General features: G+C 46.0%; 1 protein-coding gene across 1 annotated transcript in view; it reads left to right on the top strand.

Annotated features, from left to right (window-relative positions):
- ANKAR (ankyrin and armadillo repeat containing) overlaps positions 1–25,667 on the top strand; it is a 723,226-nt gene that overhangs the window by 507,711 nt on the left and 189,848 nt on the right. The window contains exons 17-18 of the mRNA XM_069225913.1: positions 11,205–11,358; positions 11,455–11,616. Coding sequence (XP_069082014.1) covers positions 11,205–11,358; positions 11,455–11,616 — 316 coding nt within the window. The remainder of the gene's footprint in view (positions 1–11,204; positions 11,359–11,454; positions 11,617–25,667) is intronic.

Below are 25,667 nucleotides of genomic sequence, written 5' to 3'. Positions count from 1 at the left end.
GCTTTTATGTGGTGGCTCTCCGCGAGGGCTTTAAGGGATGCAGCGTTCTGTGACGAGCTCCACACAGAGATACTTGAATATTTTAAACATAACAAAGGCTCCGTGAAGTCCCCGTTCACAACATGGGAAGAATTCTAAGTAGTAATTTGCAGTGCTTGCATCACAAAATAATATGGGGTTCTTAGAGCCATACAGGAGAGACTTTCTCGGTTAGAACACAAGCTCTCCTGGTGACTGGGTTTTGTAGGAAACTCACTGAGCCATTCCCAATCACCCGCGGAATGTGGCAGGGGTGCCCACGCTCAACCTTCTTCTTTGTGATGGTGATGGAGCCCCTGGCAGCTGAGACAGCATAATGCTCACAGTGGCATTGACTTAACTTCTTGAGGGCTGATAGTTTCAATGCATGTGAGAACCTCACAACACTAACTCGCAAAATAATAAGTTTTAGAGGTTACTCCAGTGTACACATTAATTGGTCTAAATTTGTTCTTTTCCTATTGACTGCCATTTCCTACTGAATATCCAGTGGGCGTCAGACCTGGTGTGCTAACTGGGAGTCTGGCTCAGACGAGACCTGGATGAGCTCTGGAGGGTGAACTAGGGCAGAGCCATGTCATGGCTTGAAGATAGAGTTCCGACTTGGTCCCGTCTGCCGCTCTCTGTTGCGGGGCGCATCATAATACCGAAGATGGTTGTACTGCCCAAATTCCTTTATTTGTTCCTTAATCTACGTATGCCAGCCCCTAACCACTTCCTGCGCAGACTGCACTCGGAGTTCATTGCACTGACTTGGGCGGGCAACCAGCCCTGTGTTTCGTGGAAGGTTCTAACCCTGCCTCTCTCTCAGGGTGGCATAGGCACCCCAGACATGTCGCTATATGCCCTTTGAGCCCAGGTGCAATACTTACGTTACTGGTTATAGCTGACCCCATTCCAACCGCACGTTGCCATAGAGGAGTACTGTGCTGCACTTTGGCCCCTTATCACCGATCTCTATCTGCCCTACAAACCACTGAGGGGCAAGATTGACACTGGCAGATATTTGCACTGGGCGTGGGATGGCTGAGGAAACTCCCTCACCTATACACTCCCTAGGTCCCCCTCGGCCGCAACCCCATGTTGCCACCCCTGCTAGATGCAGGTGCCAGGATGTGCACCCTTGCTAGAAACTTGATCTCCTTTTGCAGAGCTGTCCCGGAGGATCAGTTTATGCCCCCGTTCGCAGCTTCAGAGACCTCTCAACCCTCAGCCCTAGAGATACTGCTTTATCATAGCTCCATACAGCTTGCCGGTCATTTCATGTCACCTTACTGGCACCTCCCCCACCTCTACCTGCGCTAGAACACATACTCGCGACCTCCTTCCCACACAAGCTGATTACTCAACTATATTCCGTGATGCAGACCTGTGCCCTGGCTGCCGTGCCCCCTGCCCAGGCTGCTTGAAAATTAGACCCCCCCCCCCCTCACTGATGCTTGCTCAGTGGGAGTACTGCTGCTGCCAGATGGAGATCCTCTCCGCTAACTATCATTTGAGACTGATACACTTCAAGTTTTTGCATAGATTATACTGTCTTTAAAATGTTGTTATTGATAGATGTGTGGCTCTTGAAGGTGATGATATTGTGATCGCTCAAGCTTGGGGGACGTAATCTGTAACAGTGGCTTGTCCTAGGGGTGCTAATATGACATCTGGAGTGTGTGCTGCACTGTGAGTTGGGCCAGCAACAATGTGTGGTAGGCTTCAGGGTTGGATGTGATAGCTGTGGTTGTTAGATTCTTCTTGTCAAACCTTTTGTTGAGGTCTCCTAGAATGTATAGGTTTGGGTGATCCAGATGGGTGTTAGTTACTGTATCAAGTAGGTTATCTTTAAAGTTGGTGTTTCTTCATGGTGGTCTATATATATAAAGAGGAAGGAATGGGTAGTAGTTGGAGATGGGTGACATTTCATTATCTAGGATTCACAGTCGTCTATGATGAGATCTTGAGTGCTTGTTATCTGCAGTGTTTTTAATTTATGGCAGCTAGGCCACCTCCAATTTTGGGAATAAGATTTTTGTTAGTGATGTGAATATCAGGAGAGATGGCTTCAGTGCATCTGGTGCAGAATCTTTGCTGAGCCATGCTTCTGTAATAAAGGTGAGGTCCACTGTTTCTGAGAGTAGGTCAAAGGTGGTCGAGTGATTTTTTTGTTCATGGATTTTGCACTGAAGAGTGGCCATTTTGATGGTTGTGTTTCTTTCCTATTCATTTCCTGTACTAACACAAAGCGTGCACTACTACATTCCTCACCAAAACATTTGACTGCACTATAACACCACGCTATGCTACTCTTCTGCAACACAGCTGTACACCACTACACAAAGCTACACAACTCCAAACTCTACTTCACCACAGCCCAACACAACCCTCATCCTGCAACATTACATCACACTGTACTACATCATAACAAGCCACCACATCATAACGACTGGACTACAACCCAAGATCGACCTGGGAGCTGCTTGCAGGCCTCTGAACTTTCACATGCGGTCCCCTAATGAACAGCAGCCCTCTGCTGCTATTTACTTGACAGAGCACTAAGATTCAGAAAGATTTTTAATAAAAGGGCAAATGTGTATTTACAGGCAAAAAGAAGTAAGTGAAATTAAATAAAGATGTCCTTTACCACTTAATGTGTAAAAAATATGATAAAGTCTATCATATTCATATTTTCATATTCAGAATATTTTCATATTCAGAATTTAAAATGGTTTACTTTATTAACAATCAGAAGCAATTCACCTTGGTACATCAGATTATATCAGTGCACTGAAAAGTATTTTTTTTTTAAATAAGTGTTTTCAAAAATAAATATAGAAACATTCATGCCTCCTCCGACTCCTACACCAATAACAAAAGTGAGTTGGAGGCAAATTAGTGGTCATGTGTACCCCCCTCGTGGCCTAGCTTGTTGTTATACATGGACAAAATCATACTTTGTTTAATCAAACACAAGCAAATATGTTATACAGTGCACATGTGCTCTTATGTGATCATGAAGAAACAGAAGAGAAATTGAAATACAATTGTCTATGATTTTTATTTTATATTTTGTCCTCATATGCCTTGTGTATTTCCACAATGTTCCCCAAGATCTTCCCCTGCAGCAACCAAGGATACCCTTCTGAAGATCAAGGTTCTCAAAAATGGAACACAGGAAAGACCCTCCAGGGATAATACGGTAGCGGGAAGCCCATCCCCAGGTCTTAACCCTTCAGCTCTTAATCATCAGACAAGGTGCCATTAAGGTCACCCACTGCCAGACCCTCTCTCCACCTTAACCACGAGGTCCATATTGTCCCCTTCTTTTTTGTAGAACCTCTATGTAAATCCATCTTGCATATATATTACACAGCATTCATCCAGTCTATCCTCGCTGGAGCCTTTGTTGATGTCCGTTGCCTACATATTTCTCCCCGACCCAATAGAATTAAGTAAAACAATAGTTTTTGGTCTACCTCACATAGACCTGCCACTTTCGGTGACCACCCAAAAAGAACCGTGACCATATTTATTCCAACATGTTGAAACACCTCCTTCACCACCCTACTAACCTCATCCCAAAAGGTCTGACTGGAGGAACAGATGAAAAACGTGTAGGTCATCAGCGTTGTCCAAGCCACACATACCACACCCTAAACTTTGCATATTTTTTATTTTTGCTAATTTCCTAGGAGTGTAGTGCACCCGATGCAGGGTGAAAAGATTATTCCTTCTAAGGTGTGCTGGCTTAATAACTAGATATAACAAATGCCATGACTTTAACCATAGTTGGGTAATGTCTTCATTCGGGAGACTCTTTCCCCACCGAGTGGCAACTAAATTCTGGTCCTGCACAGGATCCTCTAAGAGCAGACTATAGTACACAGACACCTCCTTCTTCCGCACCTGACCATTAGCTAACTCATCCTCTAAGTTATCTGTGTCTATCCCCTTCTCCTGTAGGGATTGAGTCCAACTTTGTTGTAGATAATACTTAAATCTGAATAAAGCCTCCCGTGTTTGTACCACCAATTCCTCTCACTCAAGCAGTTTCCCATTTTGCAACAGCTGCCCCCATTCTAAGAGACCTGTCTCCCTCAGAGGATATGCTAGGCCATCTTGCAAACACTCTGGTGTTCCAGGCGAGTCCCAAACCGGGGCGTGCTTACTGTAGTAAGTTAAGTTTGTTGCCTCCCGTATCTGGGCCCATAGCAACGCCGCTGCCTGCAACACTTTTAATCTCACCTTCTTGTAGAATTTTGGGTGGCCGAATTTGTACATTATTTTGGTTCCACCTCCTTCTACCGTCTTCGGCATATTGCATTTTAACAAGTTTCCTCCTGTGCCAAATAAAAGATCCTTTGTATTCTTTAGTTGAAAGGCCCAAGACTATGATTGAATATCCAGCAGAGCTATACCTCTTTATCATACTTTTTTCCTTGCAATTCTTGCTCCCTTAGAAGCCCAAATGAAAGAGTCTAATCTGCCTTGCAATTTAAGTAACCAAGTGCTGGGGGATCATGTTAAAAAGAAAAGTAAGCTTAAGGAGAATGGACATTTTTATTAGATTGGATCTCCCATATAAAGACAAAGGGAGATGGGCCCAGCTTAAAAGCAGCCAGTTAACCACCTTCAGTACATTATTACCTAAACAATTTCTTGTAGAGAAAGGCGAATCTGGATGCCCAAACATTTTAGTTCCTGCTTACTTAAATCCTGTCCTCCCTCCATGTTCCAGGTCATAATTTCTGTTTTAGACTTATTTACTAAGTAACCTGAAATCTCCTTGAATGCCCCTGTTAAGAGCTCTAATCTTTCCAGAGTAGGGTACAGATCAGTTGTATAGGCCATGATGTCATCAGCATAAAGTGATATTTTCTTTTCCCAACCGTCATAAGAAAAGGGCTTAATCATAATTTCTCTCCTGATTTTCTCACCAAGCGGCTCAATATATAGATTAAACAGCAAGGGGGAAAGAGGGAACCCCTGTCTAGTTCCTCTTGCAATCTTGAAAACTGGAGTCAAGTTCCATTTATCAATATTGTGGCCATGGGGAATTATATATATCCTTAAGAACCCTTTTTCACCCATATTATAATGCCTCAATATAACATTTAAATAAGTCCAATTGACCCTATCAAAGGCCTTGGTTGCATCCAGAGTAATAATGGCCAGAGGGATCCTATCAGCAATTGCCACTTCAATAGCCTGAATTAGTTCATGAGATAAATCATGCATGCGAGATCCCTTTAAAACGCCCTTCTGATCATCCACTATCAAGTTCCCTGCAACACTACTCAATCTTTCAGCCAAAATATTCGAGAATATCTTGTAGCCATTGTTCAGTAATGAGATAGGTTGTATAAATCACACTTTTTTGGATCTTTACCTGGTTTCAATATTAACATTATCACCACGTCATCCCATGATTTGGGAAGTAGCAAGACTCCACTAGTCTACTTGCCTCCCATCTGGCCTTAACCCTGGTTTCTATAACTACAGCTATGGCTAATTTTTGGGCTTTAATCTCCCTTAACAGAGCTCCCCTCTCTACTTCATGGTCTTGTAGATCCACTAACTTAGTTTCCAGGAGTGAGAAAGCCCATTCCGCTTTTTGCAATTTGCTCCTATATTCCTTATTCCTTTTTGCAGAAAGGCTGATAAGGATCCCTCTGATAAAGGCCTTAAAAGCATCCCACTCGATCGGCACCTGTAGAGCTGCTGAGTTAGCGTTAATCTAAAAGAATTCACAAGTTTTAACCTTTGAAACTTCTATCACCTCTTGATCTTTAAAAACATTAAAAAAGAGCATGATCTAATGTCCACCTTCTTACATGCCTACCCGGGCTCCCTTTCAACCTCAACATGACTACTGCATGGTCAGATAGATGGGCTGCTAGATGCTGAACACCATCAACTTGTACCTTAAGTGATGTATCTGGTAGAAAAAAGTCTATTCTTAACTGGTGTCTATATTTTTTATTATTGTAGGTATAGGCCCGCTCTAAGCCATGAATCTCTCTCCATATATCTAAAACCGCAAAATTCTTCATTTATTTAAGATAAGCAAGCGATTTAGGGGAACTGGAGTGAGGGGGTAACTTTTACTGATTCTTCACCCCGCAGCGGACTTATTTTTGCTCTTCCTCTTACTGCCTCCTGTTTTTGGGGGTTCAGTTCATTGAGTGGGGGCCTTTTATGTGCCCACCCCATCTGCTCACTCCGTGACCTTATCAGGGGGTCCCCGTGTCCTAAGAGAACATTTCCCTTATCTTCCCTGTCTTCCCACTGGGCCCCCAAAGCCTTGCCTACCCCCAACTCTACCACTTCTTCTGTTTCTTTACTTTTTCCTTCTGGGGCTTTCCAGCCTGTCCTGAGGGCTGCCGCCACCGCAGCTTGTCCCCGCTCCACAGCTCAATTGGAGCATGCCGGCAATCTTCCCATTAGTGGGGGGGGCACTACACACCCCCTACACCTCTTCACCAACTGCCTCCCCAGCCGCTTTCCTCCGGTTGATCCTCTAACATATACAGTCAATCAATGCACGCCTGAGCCACGACCAGCTCCCGAGCTGACCACCATGTTCTCCTGCTGTTCCGCCCTTCCCAACTGTCTACGATTACACAATTTGGTCAAGTGGTGAAGCTGGGATTTGGCCCAGGTTTTCTGGTTTCACATTGTGGAATTCTATTTCATTACAATTCAATAATCAAGTTGCTTCCTTTGTACACTTGACTCTCCCAAGGTAGGAATAGCAAGTAAATAATGCTTACCCCAAGGTGTGGTAAAGGGATGGAATAACACTTATTGTCAATTCTATGACTTCTACAGACTAGGATGTAATTTAGAGGGCACACCATGCACATACTTTGCTGCCCCTATGCCCACTGTACACACCACCCCTTCAATGTCCCACTCTTCTAGCATCAATGCGGCACTTGCAGACCCTACTTTTTGCACCTAGGAAAATGTTTGTGAGTACCTATAATCTCATAGTAGTTTATGCTAAATCTCAGTGGTTTTCATCATATTGTACAGCAGAGCGATACGAGACACCACAAACCCTCCATGGTATAAAGTAATGTACGAGAACCACACATGAATAGAGCTGACTGTCCATCTTTCCTATAAACATTGTGTAAAGCCATGGAGACCCACAGATACCATTTTTGGTTTTCCAAGCATTCTGTGGTATGACAGAATTGTGTTGTCTGAGTTGAGGGAAGCAAATGTGTCCAGTCCAATCTCCTTTGTTTGTGCATTTATGATAGATTTAATTGATGGAACTTCAACCAATCAGAACCCTAACCCTAAGAACCTATAAGGATCCAAGTCCGAGGGCCAATAGCAAGCCTAGCCCTATCAACCAATCAAACCTTCTCCCTAACAACCAATCTAATCCAAGCCCTAAAGGCAATACCGACCCCAACCTTAAGATACAATCAAAACCCTAGTAATAAGAACCAGTCACAATCCAAGCCCTAAACTTTAGAGCTAATAGAAGCCCTAGCCCTGGGGTACAATCAGAATACAGGCTGAACGCCAATAAAACCCTACCTCTGAAGAGCATCAGATCTTGCAGTTTAAGGGTCTGTTCAAGGCAGGAGGGACAAAGGAAGACCCGCTCAAGTGATTCTGGGCCTCGGCCCAATCACTTTGCCTGAAGCTGGTGTGCACCTTAAGGTGGTGTGCAGAGCTGAAAGGGGAAAACAGCAGATTCAAGTTTAGATTTCAAATCTAAAGCTACTTGTTTAACCACCTTTGAACTGGCCTTGTTATCTGGGGTCGCTCAAAGCTTAAAGAAGTAGGGGGGCTCCAAAATTAAGATGGCTACCTTCAGCTTTCTTCTCCAAGGTTAAGGACTTTATCAAGGAGAGAGAGAGAGACAAAGGAAAATCTTCTCCTGTGATTCTGGGCCTTCTCCCAGTCACTATGTCTGTGTGCAGTGGGGGAAGGAGGCTGTCACTCAGCTCATAATCTCCTTGGTTGTAGACTGACCTAATACATACTTTACAGAACTTCTAAAACCCTGCAGTTAACTCCCACCTTAAAGCCACTAAGTAATAAATCCTTCTCTTATCAGCCCAGTACTAACTCGCTAAAGAAACTGTCAACACCATTAAACCCACAGAAACAGTTTAATCAAGACACACAAACTTAATAAAGACACACTAGCTAGGGTTTGGATTTTTTCTGTTGCCTTTTTGTTTGAATTGGTGGGGTGGGGGTTTGGGGAAGAATCTGACAGTCAGTCTCTTTTGTCCAGTTTATAAGAAGAAAGCAGTTAAACAGTTGTGCACATACAAAAAAACAGCAGATACAAGGTGAAAATGCAGAGCTAAAGCAGCTTGCTCTTACCACCTTCAAACATTTGCGTGACTTGGAACAAATCTTTGAAAGCATAGGGTTTTTTAACCAGAGCCGCCTGAATAGTGGCACATCTTGTTTTTTTTTGACAATCCAAGCAGCATTTAATCAATTACTGATTCACACATTGGTCTACAGTAGAAAACCTTGAATTATGAGAAAAGTATTTTAGACTGCTAAACACACTAGAAGGCCATTTCAGTTTCTGAAACTGCCATACACATGTGCTGAGGAAATAGCATTTTTTTTTTTTTTTTTTTGTCCTCATTCAGCCCCGCTTACTGAGACCCCTCTTCGTTTCTATAACCTTTTCGCCCTCTTGTCTACGAAGAGAGACTCAAGCCAGGGGGTGCACCTTTGTAGCTCCTGGTCCGCCTGAACAGACCCACCGAAGCGTCAAACGGTGCTTAATCATTAGACTAAAGCAGAGAGAAGTTCATTAGGACATTTTCACATAAGTACCCCGCAGTAAACTTTAGCAGGGGGGCAAATTTAGTCAATTCCCTGCCAATTTAATAATGGTGACCATATTCCTACGCTTTTCTTTGAGCCCTGTGTATTTAAGTCCATATTTGCCGCACGGCGAGCCGCTTTCAACCAGTCTGTATAGCTCGGCGAGTGCTCCTTCAACCATTTTTTGCAGATTTCATTTCGTCCCAGCACAATTACATAGAACAAAAATGAACGATTAGTTTTGTTCACCCTTTTCCATATCCCCTCGTCCTGGAGCTGCCCGAATATAATTAATGGGAGTGATACATTAATTTTCCAATCTAACATCGATGATACTACCCTAAAAACCTCCTCCCAGAACAACCGAACAGAGGGGCAGTCCCAGAACATGTGTACATCCGTTGCTACCAGCCCACCACATTTCGGACACTTGATCACCTCCCCCTTCTTAAATTTGGACAATTTTGCCGGAGATATGTATGCTCTATGTAGAGTATAAAGATGATTTTTCCTTAATGGCACCGGTTTCACTACTTCATACAATGTCATGCACGACTTCCTCCACCATAACCCAATCTTGTCGCCTAACATCGCCTTGCCCCATAGCTTGCTTGGTAGGTCAAAGTTCTCATCCAGGGTTTCTAATATTTCCCAATACCAAACCGCCACCCTCTTCCCCGAAGCCGAGACCGCCAGGTCTAAAAAAGAGTCCTCCAGGCCATTTACCACTCCTAATCCCCCCTTAATTTCTTTTTCCCACTGTCTTATCTGTAAATATTTTAACCTGGACAGAGAACCGTCTGTTATTCTTACCAGTTCCTCCCAAGAAAGTAAGGTGCCATCTCGCGCAATCTCCCCCCACCTTTCCACACCTGCCCTTTTAAGTGGTAATGCGAGAATATCCTGGCAACATTCTGGGGTGCCCGGGGAATCCCAGATAGGGGCCTGGTAGCTGTAATAATGTGCACCTAACCGCCTCCTCAACTGGTACCAGCTCCTTGCCATTCCTTGCAGCACTTTTAGTTTAATTTTTTTGAAGAATTTAGGGTCGCCAAATTTAAATAGAAAAGACTGTAAGCCCCCTTTTTCCGACAAAACCATAGCCTTGTACATTCTGCCTACTGCTGAGCCGTCTGGAGATATAAACAGCATCCTTGAGTTTTTAAACAAAAAAGCCCACGCATAATATGTCAAATCAGGGAGAGTCAGTCCACCTTTTTCCCTCCTTCTGCGTAGCTTTTTCCATGATATCCTCGGCCCCTTTGAGTTCCAAATGAAACTACTTATTGCTTGTTGCATTTTATCTAGATGCCCCTTGTGCATTGCCAAGGGTATAGCTGAAAACACAAAGTTCCATTTGGGCAAGATAAACATCTTAATTATATTTATCCTCCCAAGAATCGTCAAGGGGAGAAATGCCCATTTTTGTAGCATAATTTTGCCTTCCACTAATAACTTTCGAGCATTCCTCTCTGCTAAGTCCTTCAAATTTTGAGTCACTAAAATGCCCAAGTACCGTATTTCCTGCTTATTTGTTATCGACCCTCCTTCCATATTCCACTGCATAATATCCGTTTTCCCCACATTAATCCGGTACCCTGATATCCTTCCAAATTGATCAGCCAAATCTTTGACTGTGTTAAAGGCCAGGGACAGGTTATTTGTATATATTAGTACGTCGTCAGCATATAAGGAAATTTTCTTCTCCCAATCATTACAGCAGAAGGGTGCGATAAGAGGGTTTTGTCTGATTTTTCTAGCAAATGGCTCAATATATAGATTGAACAATACCGGCGACAGGGGGCAGCCCTGCCTCGTACCTCTTGAAATAGTAATAGGACCCGTAAGTTTACCGTTCACCAGAATCTTCGCAGAAGGGGATGTATAAATCCGGTCAATTACACCACAAAACTTGGAGCCTAAATTGGCCCGCCTCAAAACCGATTTCAAAAAATTCCAATTAACTTGGTCGAAAGCCTTCATTGCGTCTAACATAATAACTGCCAAAGGCGAACCGAACGTTGTGGCCATATCTATTGCCCCAATCAGTTCGAAGGTTAATTCATGCAAATATCTGCCTTTAGAAAAGCCTTTCTGGTCGGGGTAATAGTGGCACATCTTGGCTTGATTTATCCATGTTTCATTCTTAGATCATCTCATGGCAATGGGCAATGGGAGATGTCAAGGAGACAGATAGTATCAGGGAGGGGGCTCAGTATCATGGGGCACTGTGTAAGGTAGGCCATTCTTAATCCTTTGCTCCTTTGTTGTTTGTGCAGTTTCTGATAAATTCATCTGGCACTTGGCAAATAGATGACAATTGGTTTGTATTGATACACTCTGCATGTTATTTGTAGGTGTTCCAGCTGGAAGTTAGAGAACAAGGTGCAACAACACTCTGGGCCTTGGCTGGGCAATTACTAAGACAACAAAAGTTAATGGCTGAGCACATCACCTACAACTATATTATTGATTTACTTTTAGCACCATCAGATAAAATGCAGTATGTTGGTAAGCTGTGCTACTTTTGTTTCTATCTTTTTTTCTAAGACATATTCAGACCTTCCATTGAACAATTGCTATTTTGACTTATGTTTGCTTTGATAGGTGGTCAAGCCATAATAGCACTAAGCAAGGACAGCAAGCGACAACAGAACCAAATCTGTGAAGGGAATGGAGTAGGACCTTTGGTCCGTTTGTTACGGAGTTCCAAAATTTCAGATAGCACTCTCCTTAGTGTTATTCGAGCCCTGGGAACCATGTGTGTAGGTTTGTACAATATTATTTTGTCTTTAGCTCTTATGTTATAAGAAATGTATTCAGTTATAAAGCACATTCTCAGATATTTATTCCAAACTAAGAATGCCCTTGAACCTAAGACCACTTATATTGAACCTGATGGCAGATTATTTTATGTACAGTTTTTAGTTTTGGCTTATGGTGATATGATGATAATTGAATCTTGAATGCAATGCGTTCAACTGGCTGAATTCGAAAGGAATGTTAGTTTTATGCTTCGAAATTTAGTTTAACCTGTGCACATTCAAATTTTGTATCTCCACTATTCATTGATGCTGGTACAAGGAAGTCCTACTTGGAAAATAAAGCATTAATGCTTGTAAAACTAGCCAGGTGCTTTGAACCTGAGTGCCCAGGGCTGGCTCTTAGGCAGTGGGACCGGTGCCACCGCAGCGGGTACAGACTTCGGGTGGGAGCGCTGTATTTGCAAGTGTATTATAATTTTAAAAGCAGCTGCTGTCCGCATTTCTTGCCGCCAGCTATTTTCAGCCAACAATAAAAATGTCAAGATACCTCCGTGATTAATGTTTCTTCTGGAGAGAAATGTGAGTTCTGTCTAGTGGAAGTTCTGACTCATCTTAAGGTAACACAGAGGCTTATTGTGTCTGCTGCAAAAACGTGCACTATGCAGATCACAAAGTGAATATCATGTAAAAAGGTCAGTGTGTTATTGCTTTCATCACAGAGATCCTTTTGTTACTTGCAGTTTATAAGTTAAAATCCTTATATATTGAAAGGTAAGCTATTAACTGTCATCAAAGAGCTGCATGCAAACAGCAAGGTATAGATTAGAGCGTTTTGATTTTTTTCCCCAGTCTTTCATTAGCCTAATGTTGCAAAAGGGATTAATTTGGGTAGAAATCAATTCTTATTATTACAGAGAACCCCCAACCATGGTGTTATATTTCAAATTCTGAGGTTGTGCTGAGAAAGCACTTTTAAACTATACTGCCCACCAGTATGGATGACGTGACTCCTACACCTTGTAGTCGTCTGTCTTATGTAACATTTCCTATACACTGATTTACACACGTAGGATTGATTGTCTCTGCACCATACCCTAGTGATGCTATAAAACTAATTAAATGCATCTCAAAGAGAGTGGTTATGAAGACTTAAGTGGCTCTGATAAAGGTTTTTATTGAGGTTATCCATGACGGAGGTGGTCATTGGGGGGTGCCACCAAATATTGTCGCACTGGGCGCAACCAGTGCTAAAGCCTGCCCTATGAGTGTTAGTACACCAAGTGGCCTAACTAGCATCCGTTTCAATGTTCACACACTCTTAAACCCTCAATTGCTCAATATATTTATTTCAAGGAACCCGAGTTGCCGCTGTCACTTGAGCATAGTTTCAAAGGCAATAACAGTAAAAGAAAAATAAAGCATTGTTAATTTTTGAAACAAGCTACAAACAGCCAAGCTAAAAGGAAAACATTTCATGCAAGGGAAACAAATATATTTATTTTGACAATACCTAAAGCTTCGCTAAACCAGATGTGGTACAATTAATGCATGTGCACTGCAGTCAGCATCTATGGTTGCCAGATCTCTAAACATAAAGTACATACCTTGTTTCTAGTACCATGTTTTCATTTATCTTTAACAAATCAGTACTTTCTGGGATTCCTAGTCTTTAATTTTGATTTAAGATTTGGTGGAGCTGCAAGACCATGTTTAACCAGTTATTCTCTTAACTCTGCCAAACCTGCAGTTTTCCCCACCCCATTTAGAGAAGGAAGAACCACTGGGATAATGTTGACTGTGTCTCTGCTGGTCTGTCGGCCACAAAAACAATAGGACATGAGTGTGCTTGCCCCACACTATTTAAGGCAGAGCAGCCACCATTCAGTTTCTCTGCACGTGTCAGCCAAGTAAAGTATAGCATCCACTAGCAGAAAAAATGTAGAATTATTTTTAGGAAAAACAAATTCCTGCTTTTGAAGCTTTCCCTGACTTTTCAGATTTGGTGTTTCTGACAGTGTAAGCATTTGACTCGACTCCGCCCCTTCACCGCAAACTGATCCACGACAAATATCAGACGGCCAATTTTCCAACAGCTCAGGCATTGCAGGTCTTTGCAAGTTTCTCAAACCAGGCACTCAACCCCCACAAGTCTCTGCAAGCTACCTCAATCAGGCGCCTAACTAGGCGGGGCTGTCTGCCACCTGCCCGGGGCTGGCTCAAGGTTTCAGAGGTTGTCCAGGCCTGACGGTCTGCTGCCGTCTACTGGCTGCTTGGCAGGCAGGGGATACCAACACAGAGCCTGCAGTCCAATGAGGTAGGGAGTGGGGTTGAGGGTGAGCAATCCTAACAAAAAATACCCCCAGCGCAATCTCTCAGCAGAGGGCATGGGGAACGTAGCGCCCCTCCTGAGGGTTGAGCCAGTGGAAGCGACCCGGCTAGGACTGTGGTGTGGCTTCCTCATCGCTGTGCGCTCCTCCACCTCTGACTAATTTCGGCAACACTGGTGGGGTCCAGTGGCCCTTGACATTGGCCCACTTATTATAAAGGTAATTTGCTCTTAAGGCAAGGAAACCGGAGGTCTCAGGATGAAATCATGTGCTCAGGTAAGACCAGGGTGCTACCGACAAACTCGAGATGCAAGCCAAGACGCTCTGATGCCCTCAAACATATCACCTTTCCTGACCCTTCCCTCCTAACGCTAAAACAAACTGTGCCAGACACAAAGCCTTTCCTTCAAGCCCTGCAAAGGTAGTTCTGCCTCAAGCTCCAAGCATACATTTTTCAAATTCGCTGAGCAAACTTAGTTATTTAAAAGACCCCAAGGATTTACCGTTTTCCCACAAAAAAGACATAAAAGATCTACAAGCACCTATTTAACTGCATCTGTCGTCCACAGTTGATTTGTCACTGGTAGAAACCTGTGACATCCATTGCAACCTAAAAACCCTTAAACTCTTAAGAGAAAGCCCCCTTTCCACTGGGAGGAATGAGCAAAGAAGAGTCTGGAGGCGAGGGACAAGAAGCTTCCTCTGGCATCAGGCACTTCGAAGTGGGTGTTAAGTCCACTGCTCCACTGAGAGTCATTTTGGTCCTCGACTGTCAGAGAGCCAACATGTCTAAGTTCAAGGGGCTTCAGCGCAAGTTGTCTCTGATCCCAATGTTCTCAGCAGCTGGCTCGACCAAGCCAAATTCCCAGAAGAAAGGAGGGTCCTAGCCATTGCAGTTGAGATTCATCAACCTCCAACCTGTGCCCCACTTTGCTCCAACTTAGAGACTTGGAGTCTCACCTAGTAAATTCCTCTTGGTTCACGGACCATCTGCCAACCAATGACCCAGCACAGCATAAGCAGCTAGGAAATAGAACCTCTTCCTTTGAAGGATTAGCCCCACCACTCTTTGAGGCATCCTTCACGTCATGTGCCAGGCAGCCTCAGGCTCTAGGAGGCTCTCAGGGGGCACACATTTATTATCCAGTCCCAACTTTGCCAATCAAAGACCTCGCCTAAACGATAGCCCAATGCTGTGGCAAAAAGTCTGGTGAGGCAACACCTGGGACGTCCTGCTCTGGTCATTCAAAGCAGTTGTTAACGCCTCAACATATCACTCAAATAACTTAGACCTGAAGGTTGATCTCCTTAACACTATGGCAATTTATTTTACGACTATTGGTGTGCCAAACTTGCTGGTTCAATGCTCCCAATCTGAAGATGCTCAACTAGCTTTTTCCTGTTCTTGTAGCCCCGTGCTAGACAAACTAGTTGGTCTCTCCGAAATGTTAACCTCTGTGTTAACAGAAATTAAATTCCGACTAAACCCAGGCCACAAAGCCGTCCAACTGACAAACATTACTGATGAAAAGACAGCACAAGAGGCCCAAGAAGACCCACAACAAACAATATGGTAAAGGTGCCTCCTCTATGCTGTTAGACCAACTCTACTCTATTTTTAGGCATCTCTTGAAGGGCTCAGTCGCTGTCAGCAATCCGTCAGTAGAAGAGGCGCTACAAAGCACCTCAACTTCTTCCATCCTAGTGCAAACAACCTCTTCTGTGTTCCGCAACAATCCATCTTTAGAGTTAGCCAACCCCTGCAGTTCACTAGACCTTGGTGAGGCAGCCAGATCAGTGATACTTAAAGCCCACCAACATGAATACACAATTCGATCTTCATCCCCTACAGGCTTCACTAGGAACAACGACCAGCTCCTTACAGAAAGGAGAGAACCTTTGATGTCTAACTGGCTGTGCAATCAGCCGGATAGTTATCCCTACCCCCCCCCCCCCCCCCCCCCACCTGCAAGGTCTCCCTGCAACATCCAAACCTGCCACTAGGTCCAGACTCTTGGGCTCCCTGAACCTTCAGTCAATAAGAGTCACCAGCACATTCACCGACAAGCATCCAGTTATGAAGACTGGCAGTGCCCCTGACAGCATCTGCAAGCTGATTTTCACTCCAAAATAAAAATCACTGGGGCAATTTGACATCACCAACGGAGGCACGATGCTCCTGATGGTTCAAGAAACCCCCTCTTTATGGCACATCAAATCAACGGACATGCATTCAGTCACCTTTCTTAGGTCAACATGCTCCAGCACGGAGGAATCAGCTACTATTATCTGGGCTAGCCCGTTGCAGGCCGAACAGGTGATGACTGAAAAATCTGCTTTCACCAAGTGGGGAATTGATATCTCCCACAACGATACTGCAGCTTACCCACTATTTCTAATGCCTCATATTCTCAGTCTTGAAGATCTCTTCATGAACCAGTCGAGATGCTGGACCAAGCAGGAAACATCAGCCCATTACATTAAGCAGCCTCAGCCTATGTCAGTACGTAGAGGGGCCTAGAGTCACGCTGTGTCTACTCCAGTTCGCTCTGATTTTCAAACAAGTAGCAACTAAGTGGTCGAATACCTACAAAGCCAAACACAACATGCCCCTTGTGAATGGGCGTGGCTCCTGGGTACCCTGCAATTAGACACCAATAAGCAGAGGAAACCTTGGCAAAATGGTTTAACGACCGAAGGTCTGTCAAGAGACTGCCTCATAGTCTGCTCATGGAATATCGGGGGTCTCCAACCCAAAACTGAAGAACCATGTTTTTTAGATTACATTAATCTTCACAATCTGGCAATATTCCAGGAAACCCGAGCCATTAAGGCTTTAGATCTCCCAGGATTTGTTGCCCACAGTAAACCGGCAGTCAAAACACACATTAGGCTGACCTGCTGAGGGGCTCTCTATATACGTTTCGGTAGAAATTGATGTTAAAAGCTAACAGATGCCTACTTGCTATCCAAATCTGCAAGCTGTTAAGCTCTCGGGACGCTTTTCAGTCAGCTCACAATCCCTGCTGATCAACGTCTACATTCACCTGGAGCCTGCCAAACACAAGAAATAATTGACTCCTTAATGATTTTAATTTCTGTTCAAACATCTCTAAACCCTACGCCACTTATCCTGATGACTGGTGATTTTAACATGAACCTGCTGCAGTCGGTAACACACAACCAGATTTCGGAATTTGGAATCAGAACTGGCACATTCCCACATTCTAGTTGTGCACATCGAGAAAAGGATGCCAGGAGCGGTAAGTTCATCAATGAGGTTGAGCATCTTGGGTTAAGATCTTAAAATGGTCGCTCTCATCCGGACATTTCAGAACAACCTTCATTTTACACAGCAACATTGATTACATGTTTGTGTCCATTACAATTATATTGTTTACTAAGTTCAACCTCTACGAAACGGGAACCCACCTGGAAAGCGACCACCAACCCCAGAGTTTTGTACTAAACCTGTTCTGCCTGATCTTTGATCAGGTGTATTAAGCCAGTGGTCCAGTTTCCACAATCAACTACTGGAGGCTGCACTGGTCAATAAGGCCAGTCGCTCAGATTGAGGCTAATGCTAGGAGCAAATGGGAGCTTATTTGCAAATCGAACCTTGACATTCTGGCAAAACGGGCTCAGTTACCATCACTCCTTATGACTGAGCGCTGCCTTCTCGGTGGGAGGCCTAAGGCTCCAGCAGTGACCCACCCCAAGAGGACCTCCGGCCTTCTCATCACAGCTAAAAATAAGTTGAACCATGCTCTGCAGCTGCTGCATGGCAGCTCAAACCAGTCTTTATGGAGGCTAGTTTTGCCCAGACTGAGAATTTCATATAGAAAAGCCACATTGGAGTCAGCCAAATTAGAATCAAAATGGTATTGGCAAAAAATGCTTGCAGCCATCCGAAGGAAAGATCCCAGGAAGTTCTGGAGGCTGGTGAATTTTGCTTCCGGTCCTCGGTCGACACCATTATCTTCTAACATCTCGAAAGCCAGCTGGACATTATACATAAAAAAGACATACAGGAGCTCCACGACAAGACACAGGACACAAGAAAGAAAATCACCAACTCTGCAGGCGGCTCCCTCCCACATTCCTGTCCTCCCGGAAAATCTCGAAAAAAATCATCATCTCTGGGTGACGTGACGGCCCTCCGGGCTTCAACGGTCTCCCGTACACCATCTTTAAAGAGAACCTCCAATACTGGGCCAAATCTTTATGCTTAGTGTACAACCATGTTGTTCTCAATCAAGTTGTCCCTGATAGTCCCAGTGGTTCGATCATAGCCCCGATTTACAAAATAGAATTGAAAAGAAACCCTTCAAATTATCGACTGAACACTCTCCTAAACGGGGAGGCAAAATATTTCGCCAAGCTCCTGCTGGCAGACTTAACAGCTTGGGCCGAGGCAAACACTCTGATTATGTGAATCAGACAGGTTTCATTAAGAATACAGACACTATAACCAACATTGTAATGCTGACACTGTTAATAGACCCTGCAAAGATTGATCTAGAGACCTACACCTGTGTTGTGTGCATTTTCATTCTGATTTCGATGCTGTCCAGTGGAACATCTTGAGAGCCAAACTACAAAATCGGGGAATCTCACCAACACTCCTGAGCTGTATTCAACTACTCTATATGACACATGTATTAGGGTAAGGTTGGGTTCAGGTGCATCACTCTGAAGAAAAGTCTATACATGCAATGGACTCAAACAAGGATGCGTCTTAGATCCTTTCTTGTTCAATTTGTATTTGGCCGAGCTGTCTTCTACACTCAGTTTCAACTCACATTCCCCCAAACTGTCTGGGTTTAGAGCCGCCCACATGTTGTACGCTGATGATGTAGTCCTGATCACTCACACAAAGGTTGGCCTGCAGCGCCTTATCAACGCAACAGCCACATATCCAGCTAAACAAGGGCTCCAAGTTAGCTTTGGTAAAACTAAGGCCATGTCAGTCAGCTCAAGAAGATCTATGTCATTTACATTTTATCTAGACGACTCAGTCTTGGATCATGTGACAGAATATAAGTACCTAGGGGTAATCTTTGACTCAAGCAGTGCAGCTCAACAAAAAGGAAAAACAACTCTCTTACATTTGCCTTTTGCTCATTAAGGAACTCCTTACAAGGTTTGTCTTTTCAACCGCTTCTACAAGTTATGTCTGTTAAACATGTTCCTTCGATTGCATACTGTGTGGAGGCCCTCGGAGAGAAAACAGATAAAACCAGTGCTTTAAATGGAAAAATAGAAGTGCAGGTACTCTGTACCAGAGTACCTGCTTGTTTCTGAGAAGTGCCGGTACTCTCCAATTAAAAGTATTACGTTTTTCTTGAGATGTGCCGGTACTCTCCCTCTCAAAATAAAAAAGTGCCGGTACTCAGTACCGGAGACTACCGGCCCATTTAAAGCACTGGATAAAACAATAGACAATGCCATAACTGGCACATATCGGTGGGTGTTTACTTCCCACGAAACCCTTCACCAGCCCAAGTTCATCTGGAGTTTGGCCTACCAAGGCAGGAAGTAAACAGCTTCAGAGCATTTAAAAAAATTTGTTACAAGCTGAAAAATTGGCCGGGATCCACACTCAGCTGCATAGTATGGAATGCAGTCTCCGACCCAGGAAACGCTGAGGCTCATGACTACCTAAACCAAACGTTAACGTTGTTCCAAGCTCAGGCTCTCTGGTCTTTAACTCTCACCCAGCCTACTTTTAATAGAGCTATAAACGCAATAGCGAAAAAGCTCTCATCTCTCAACGTTAATGCACAGCTGTCTAAAAGGTCACATGGCTGGATGGTCATAGGCTCGTATGGTTATTTACAGCCTTACCCGTACCTTGATGAATTGTTTGATCTAAAGGCTAAACTCAGTTTGTTGAATTACTGCTTAGGCAGTTTCCTCACACATTGCAACCTTCCGGCATAGGGAAGAATTGTTAATAAGCCTGTGGAAGAAACTGGGCTCTTTCCAGATGCCCCCCCTCCCCACTTTTTTGCCTCCATTTAGACTACTGATGCTGTCATTTTTTATCTGAAAGTGCACTGAGGCCTGCTATTCGGACCTCAGTACCAGTGCTCTATCCCTTAAGATGTACTCTGATTTGGTACACCCAATTGACTGGAGCTTTACCACCCCTGTAAGGCCATAGTGAATGGTACCAGTGGTACCGAGGGCAGGGATGGTAAAGGGGTCACCAGGGATGCCACCCTGCTTGACCTGAGTAAAAGTAAAGCATGCAGAGCTGCCATGTCAGCCTGTACGAGAAGCTTGCCTGCCCGAGTTCGACTCTGCACTCATCAGGTGCAGGCAGGGTCCCTTCACTGCCCATAGCATAGGTCAGTCACCACTAAGGCAGGCCTTCTATAGCCTAGGAGGCAAGGTGCATTGTATTATGAGTGTGAACATATATGCATGAGCATATATGGCCCTGTGATAGCATTTAAAATGTAATGCTACCACAAGTGACCGGCAATGGATAGGGCAACATAGACTGGCACCTGGGCAAACCCCAAATGTCCAGCTCCATGATGGCCTGATTGAATTCCTCCGTGTTGTGTGTTAAACATCGTGCTTTTTAACCCTTATCACAATTCTCGTGCCTAAGTTTACCTAGCATGTATCCAGGTGGCGTCCTCAGAGGATGCCCAGCTTACTCGTGCCATGGCAGGATTCCCCCTATCCATTTGCTGCCAAGACAAGAGTCTGCCTTCCTACTGGTTGTGCTAGCATTTCCCCAGGATGGAGACAAAGGACCTGGGCAGAAAGAAGGTCACACCTCCTCCCTCGCAGGATGGCTAGTGTTTACAGTAATCAAGGCAGTGAGCCTCAAAGGTTTTTCACCACCCTTGATATGTGATCTCTTGTCCCCCAATTGAGAGCAAAGCGCTTCCTGCCTTGTCCAAGCTAATAGTTGGGAAATTAAGTATTCAGGAGGAATACACCCCCAAAAGGCTAGCCACACCTCAAGGGTGGGCTAGGAAGTCTGTACAGACAACAAGGGAATCTGCCATCTTGGCAAACCCTGAATTAGTGGGTTTTGGGTGGAAAAGTGACGTACCCCCACAGGGCGTCATCACCTGAGGGGCAGATTAGCCACAGGGCTAAGTGGCACATTGTTCACAGTCCCCCACAATTTTAATGCCCCATAACTGAGCTTTAAGGGGCTCCCCTGGCACCAGAACCTCAGTTCTGACTTTGAATCCTAGAAGATGCACAAAGAAGATGCCGTCACCGACAACAGGACTTTGGACTCCGCTGTAGTGCAAAGATATGACACTTAAGTGTCCTGAGAAGACCATATACTGGAACTGTGTGTTCAATGTGTGCCCATGGCAAAAACTTGTTGCTCTCAGCAAGAGTGACTCCAGTGGATGCCAGAAACTGAAGCAGACTCACCTGACTGGTGGAACCAGTCACCTCAACCTGCAGAAGAATCGTCGTGCTGTGTCACAAGAAGTGCAACCAGTCAGGCCACTCTTGAGTGAGCCCAAAGAAAATCAGTGACCTGCACCCTGGGAGTTGTAGTGATGCTCACACCAAGTCTCAAGCCGCTACACCACTCCTGTCGACCTCCAGCCAATAATCCATAATCACCCTGGTAATCAACCTTTTCCCGTCTCAAGAGTAACTCCCAGCAATAGTGACCGACATCGGCAACAACCCCCACTGCTGAGATCCTGCATCCTGAAGAAGGTGAATTTGACCAAGTGGCAAAGCATCTTTGGTGCGACCCTCCCGTGATTGACAGCTCCAAGGCTACCTCTGCACCCGGAGCCGCTGAACGTGGTATCGAAGTTCCAGCTCTAGAATCCAGGTCCTGGGACCCAAAAGGCCTCTACTCTCAGAGGGTAGAGTGTAGATCCACCTCCAAGTGTGTTTCTGTCAAGTGCTGCAATGTTGACAGCACCCGCAGATCCCGTCAGCACCAAGGACAGCCAGAAGACATCTGCACCCGGAGTCAACAAAATACTGTCTTTTGAGACTTGGTTTAGGGTCCCGAAAGACCTTAACCCCAGGTGGGTTCCACGAAACTCACCCCACAAGTGACCGGTTGCATACTGTGTTTACTCCCATTGACTGCAATGATAGAGTTTGACAGCTCTGCAAAGTACTGATTTATTTAATGCTTTAAAATCGATCACTCCCATTATCTGCAACGTATCTAATTGATTTTGGAGTCTAAATTAATGTAAAAAATCTGCTTTATGTTTATAAATTGGTGTCAGATTTCTTTCAAGTCGTGTCAGTTACTTATCGCCCATATTGGTGTTGTGAAATGCTTAACACATGTTCCTCTAAGTAGCCTGACTGCTCTTTGCCACTCTATTAGGACTGAGCTTAGGTTTACTGGTAAGAATCCGAGGTCCACTACTGGGTACCATGCTAGTATTACATGGTAAGTTCCCCAGTCGTACCACATAATACTGCCACCCACGTTGCCACAGTCTGTCGGCTATGTCACTATGCAAGGAAGACATTGGTCACATCGTCTGTACCTGTAGGGCCTAAAGGCCAAAGCGGAGAGGGTTGTTGAAGCAGCACTTTATTAGGGTTAGATCCCATACATGCAGGTAGACAATTATAGCCTGTCTTCAAGGAGAGGACTTAGGGGGTCATTTTGACCTCGGCGGTCTTTTTGAAAGACGGCTGAGGGACCGCCGTGCGGAAGACCGCCAGTGGTGGCGGTTTTCCGCTCGCCCTATTATGACCGTTGGCAGCTCTCCGTCCTTTTACGGACGGAGAGCCGCCAACAGCCATACTGGCGGGAGGTGGGGAAGTGGAGGTTGCTCCACCTCCACCGCCACGCCAACAAAACACCGCCCAGCGAATCACGTCCTGTGATTCGCTGTGGCGGTGTTCTGTTGGCGGTGTGGTGTCGGCGGAGCTGCCGCCATGGCTCCCGTCCCCTCCCAGAGGATCATCGGACCAGGTAAGTCGATCTTCCGTGAGGGGAGGGGGGGGTGTTGGGTGTTGTGTGGGTGCATGGGGGTGTGCGTGTGTGTATGTGAAGGGGGGTGTGAGTGCGTGTATGCTTGCGGGGGTGTTGTGTGTATGGGAATGAGTGCGTGTATGTCTGTGGGTATGTCTGTATGGATGTGTGCGTGTATGTTCGAATGTGGGTGTGCGTGTCTGACTGTGTGTGTGGATGTTGGCATGTATGTCGGTGTGTGTGTGTGTAAGTATGTAGGTGGTGCTTGCATGCGTGTCGTGTGGGTATGGGTGAAGTGATGTTGGGGGTCGGGTGGGGAGGGGGGCCCTGCCACCTTTGGGGGTGTTGGGGGATGTAGGGGAGGGAGTCGGGGTGGGGGTGCGGGGTGGGGGAGACCCCTATCAGTGCCAGGGAAGGCCTGGTCCAAATACCGTTGGCGGTATAGTGACGGCGCCGGGCTGGAGACCCAGGTCTCCAGCCCGGTGGTCGTCTCCGCCCTGGCAGGCGGAACTGAGAACCGGCGGATGATCATGGCGGTAATCGCCATGGTCATAATTCCATGAAGTAAGACCGCCAGCCTGTTAGCTGTCTTACCGCCGGTTCTCCGCCTTCCGCCAGGGTCATAATGACCCCCTTAATGCTTTGTGGGAAATTGTTTTAATTAATGGCACTTGCAGAATCAAAACTGACGATGCTGAAACCTTCACTGAAACCCCTGAACAAAAGCTTGCGTTCGGCTGTTCTTGGGTAGCCTTTAAGGATACGTGCTAAGGTGTTAAAAATTATGGGAGAAGGAGCTAATGAAGTGTGATGTGACTGCGGACAATTAGGGCTGCTTGGCCCCGGCATAGGTAGCCATTGGCTTATCGGTCTTGCTCCCCTTGCTGCACTCGGCTGCGGGGTGCCAGCCGGCGCACTCTGAGCAGTTGTGAGTGAATTTGCAGACGGGACCCCATGATCATGTCCCGGCGTTGTATAGCCTGCACAAATTATTGTTGAACCTATACTGATGACCCCCTCTGCGGGGGCTTCCCTCGAAAGGAGGGCCTAAGCTGTTGCTTAAAATAGTGCGGCCTTGCTTGCTTGTGTCTAGCGAAACGGGGGTCACTGGTTGCTGGCCTGCTGCCATTGCCCATGTACTGCACCCAGAGTTAAATTTTGCGGCAGTCCCATGCCATCTCCGGTGCCTGTTCCATCTTTTGCCTGAATTCCCTGTCGTAGCTCAGCCACCCTGTGCCCCCATTGCGGGTATATTCCTCGTATATGACGCGGTTATACTTGCATAGAGCCGGTCCCTGTTCGGGGAACCTCTCCATGATCACTGTGGACAGCATTGCGAACGCCTCTGGCTTAACCTTTCTCTTCCATTTATGCTTTTCGACCTCCTTGGTGGGTACCGTTATGTCTGCGCCCTCTTTGGCAAATGTGAGCAGAGAGAAAATATCGATGAATTCCCTGTTCCATATTCTCTCCCTAGCTTCTAAAGGGACCCTCCATGCCAGTGATGACCTCCCGGATAACAAGGGGGGATCAGGCCTAACAACCGCCCTTTTTTCGTTCGCACCTGCTAAAGTGTCTGTCGCAGGCCCGACCGACCCCTCGGCTCCCTGCACCTGAACCTCGCCCTGCCCCTTCGGCAGAGAGCTCGAGCCCTGGCCCCACACCTGCCCTGCGCATGCTCGCCTGCTACTAGAGCCCTGGTCGTCCGTGCCCAGACCAGCTAGCGCCTTTGCTGACGCCATGAAGCTGTGCAATCGCCTCCATCATCTTACCCAGTCCCATCTGCAACCCCTGCCCCGATGCTCCTGGGGCGGGGCCGCAGGACACGTTCTTTGCAGGCTGTCCTGTTTGCTCCTGCTCAGTTCGCATGGGTGCCCCTGTGGCGTGACCCCCAGCTGTGCGGGGCACCCCACTAGCACCAGCTACCTCTTGTTCCAGAATGTCTTTATTAGTTCCCCTCGTCCTGCTGTCCTTCTGAGAAGTTGCGGGCCTTCTGCTAAATTGATGTCCGCTGTGTCTTTCTTGGCCCTTTTGAGTTTGTTCCCAGCCGTAGCCCTTGCTGACCGCTTCCGTTTGGCAGGCGCTACGACACTCTCCCCGCTTAGGAGACAGAGGCCTGAGTCTGACGGCTGCACCTCATTCGTATTTGCCGCTCTGGGGTTTTCCAACTGCTGCTGGGCTCCTTGCACCGCCACCATCTTCCTTGCCCATTCCAAACCATTTGCCTGTCCCATGGCCATGAATTTCGTCCAGGTCTCAGCCTCCTCCTGGTTCTTCTCGGGGGGAAAAAAGTGAAGGGGAACCGTGGACTTCCATCATAGCCGATGTGCGTGCGGGTCTGCAAATAAGATAAGACACCTTCATTATCGCGCCCTTGGCGATGCAGCCCTAGTTAGTTGAGCGCTCACCCCCCATTTTCCGTTCCCCTTTTTTTTTGTTGGTATAATTGAGGCTGCCCCTGCCAGCCCACCATCTGCCCCCGGCGCCACTTCAGCGGTGCAGCTCCCTACGTCACCTTCTAGCCGCTACATCATCCGTCATGTGGAAGTCAAGCGGGGCCAGCGTCCGCCACATATTACTGCGTTACCCGCTGGCGGGACTTGATAGCGGCTACCCCTATGCGCGCTTTAATCGAATGCCGCGGGGTACTAGTCAAGTGACTGCCCCCCCATCTTCCTCTGGCCACTCTGACATAGCCCCCACCCACCTGGAAACCTAAATCTAGGCGTCACAGCCCGGCCCGACCATCTATCAGCTCGCCTGCCACCTCCCTGAATTGGC

Source organism: Pleurodeles waltl, chromosome 3_1 (assembly GCF_031143425.1).
Source record: "Pleurodeles waltl isolate 20211129_DDA chromosome 3_1, aPleWal1.hap1.20221129, whole genome shotgun sequence".
NCBI lineage: Eukaryota > Metazoa > Chordata > Amphibia > Caudata > Salamandridae > Pleurodeles > Pleurodeles waltl.
This window is presented reverse-complemented; position numbering and strand designations above follow the sequence as displayed.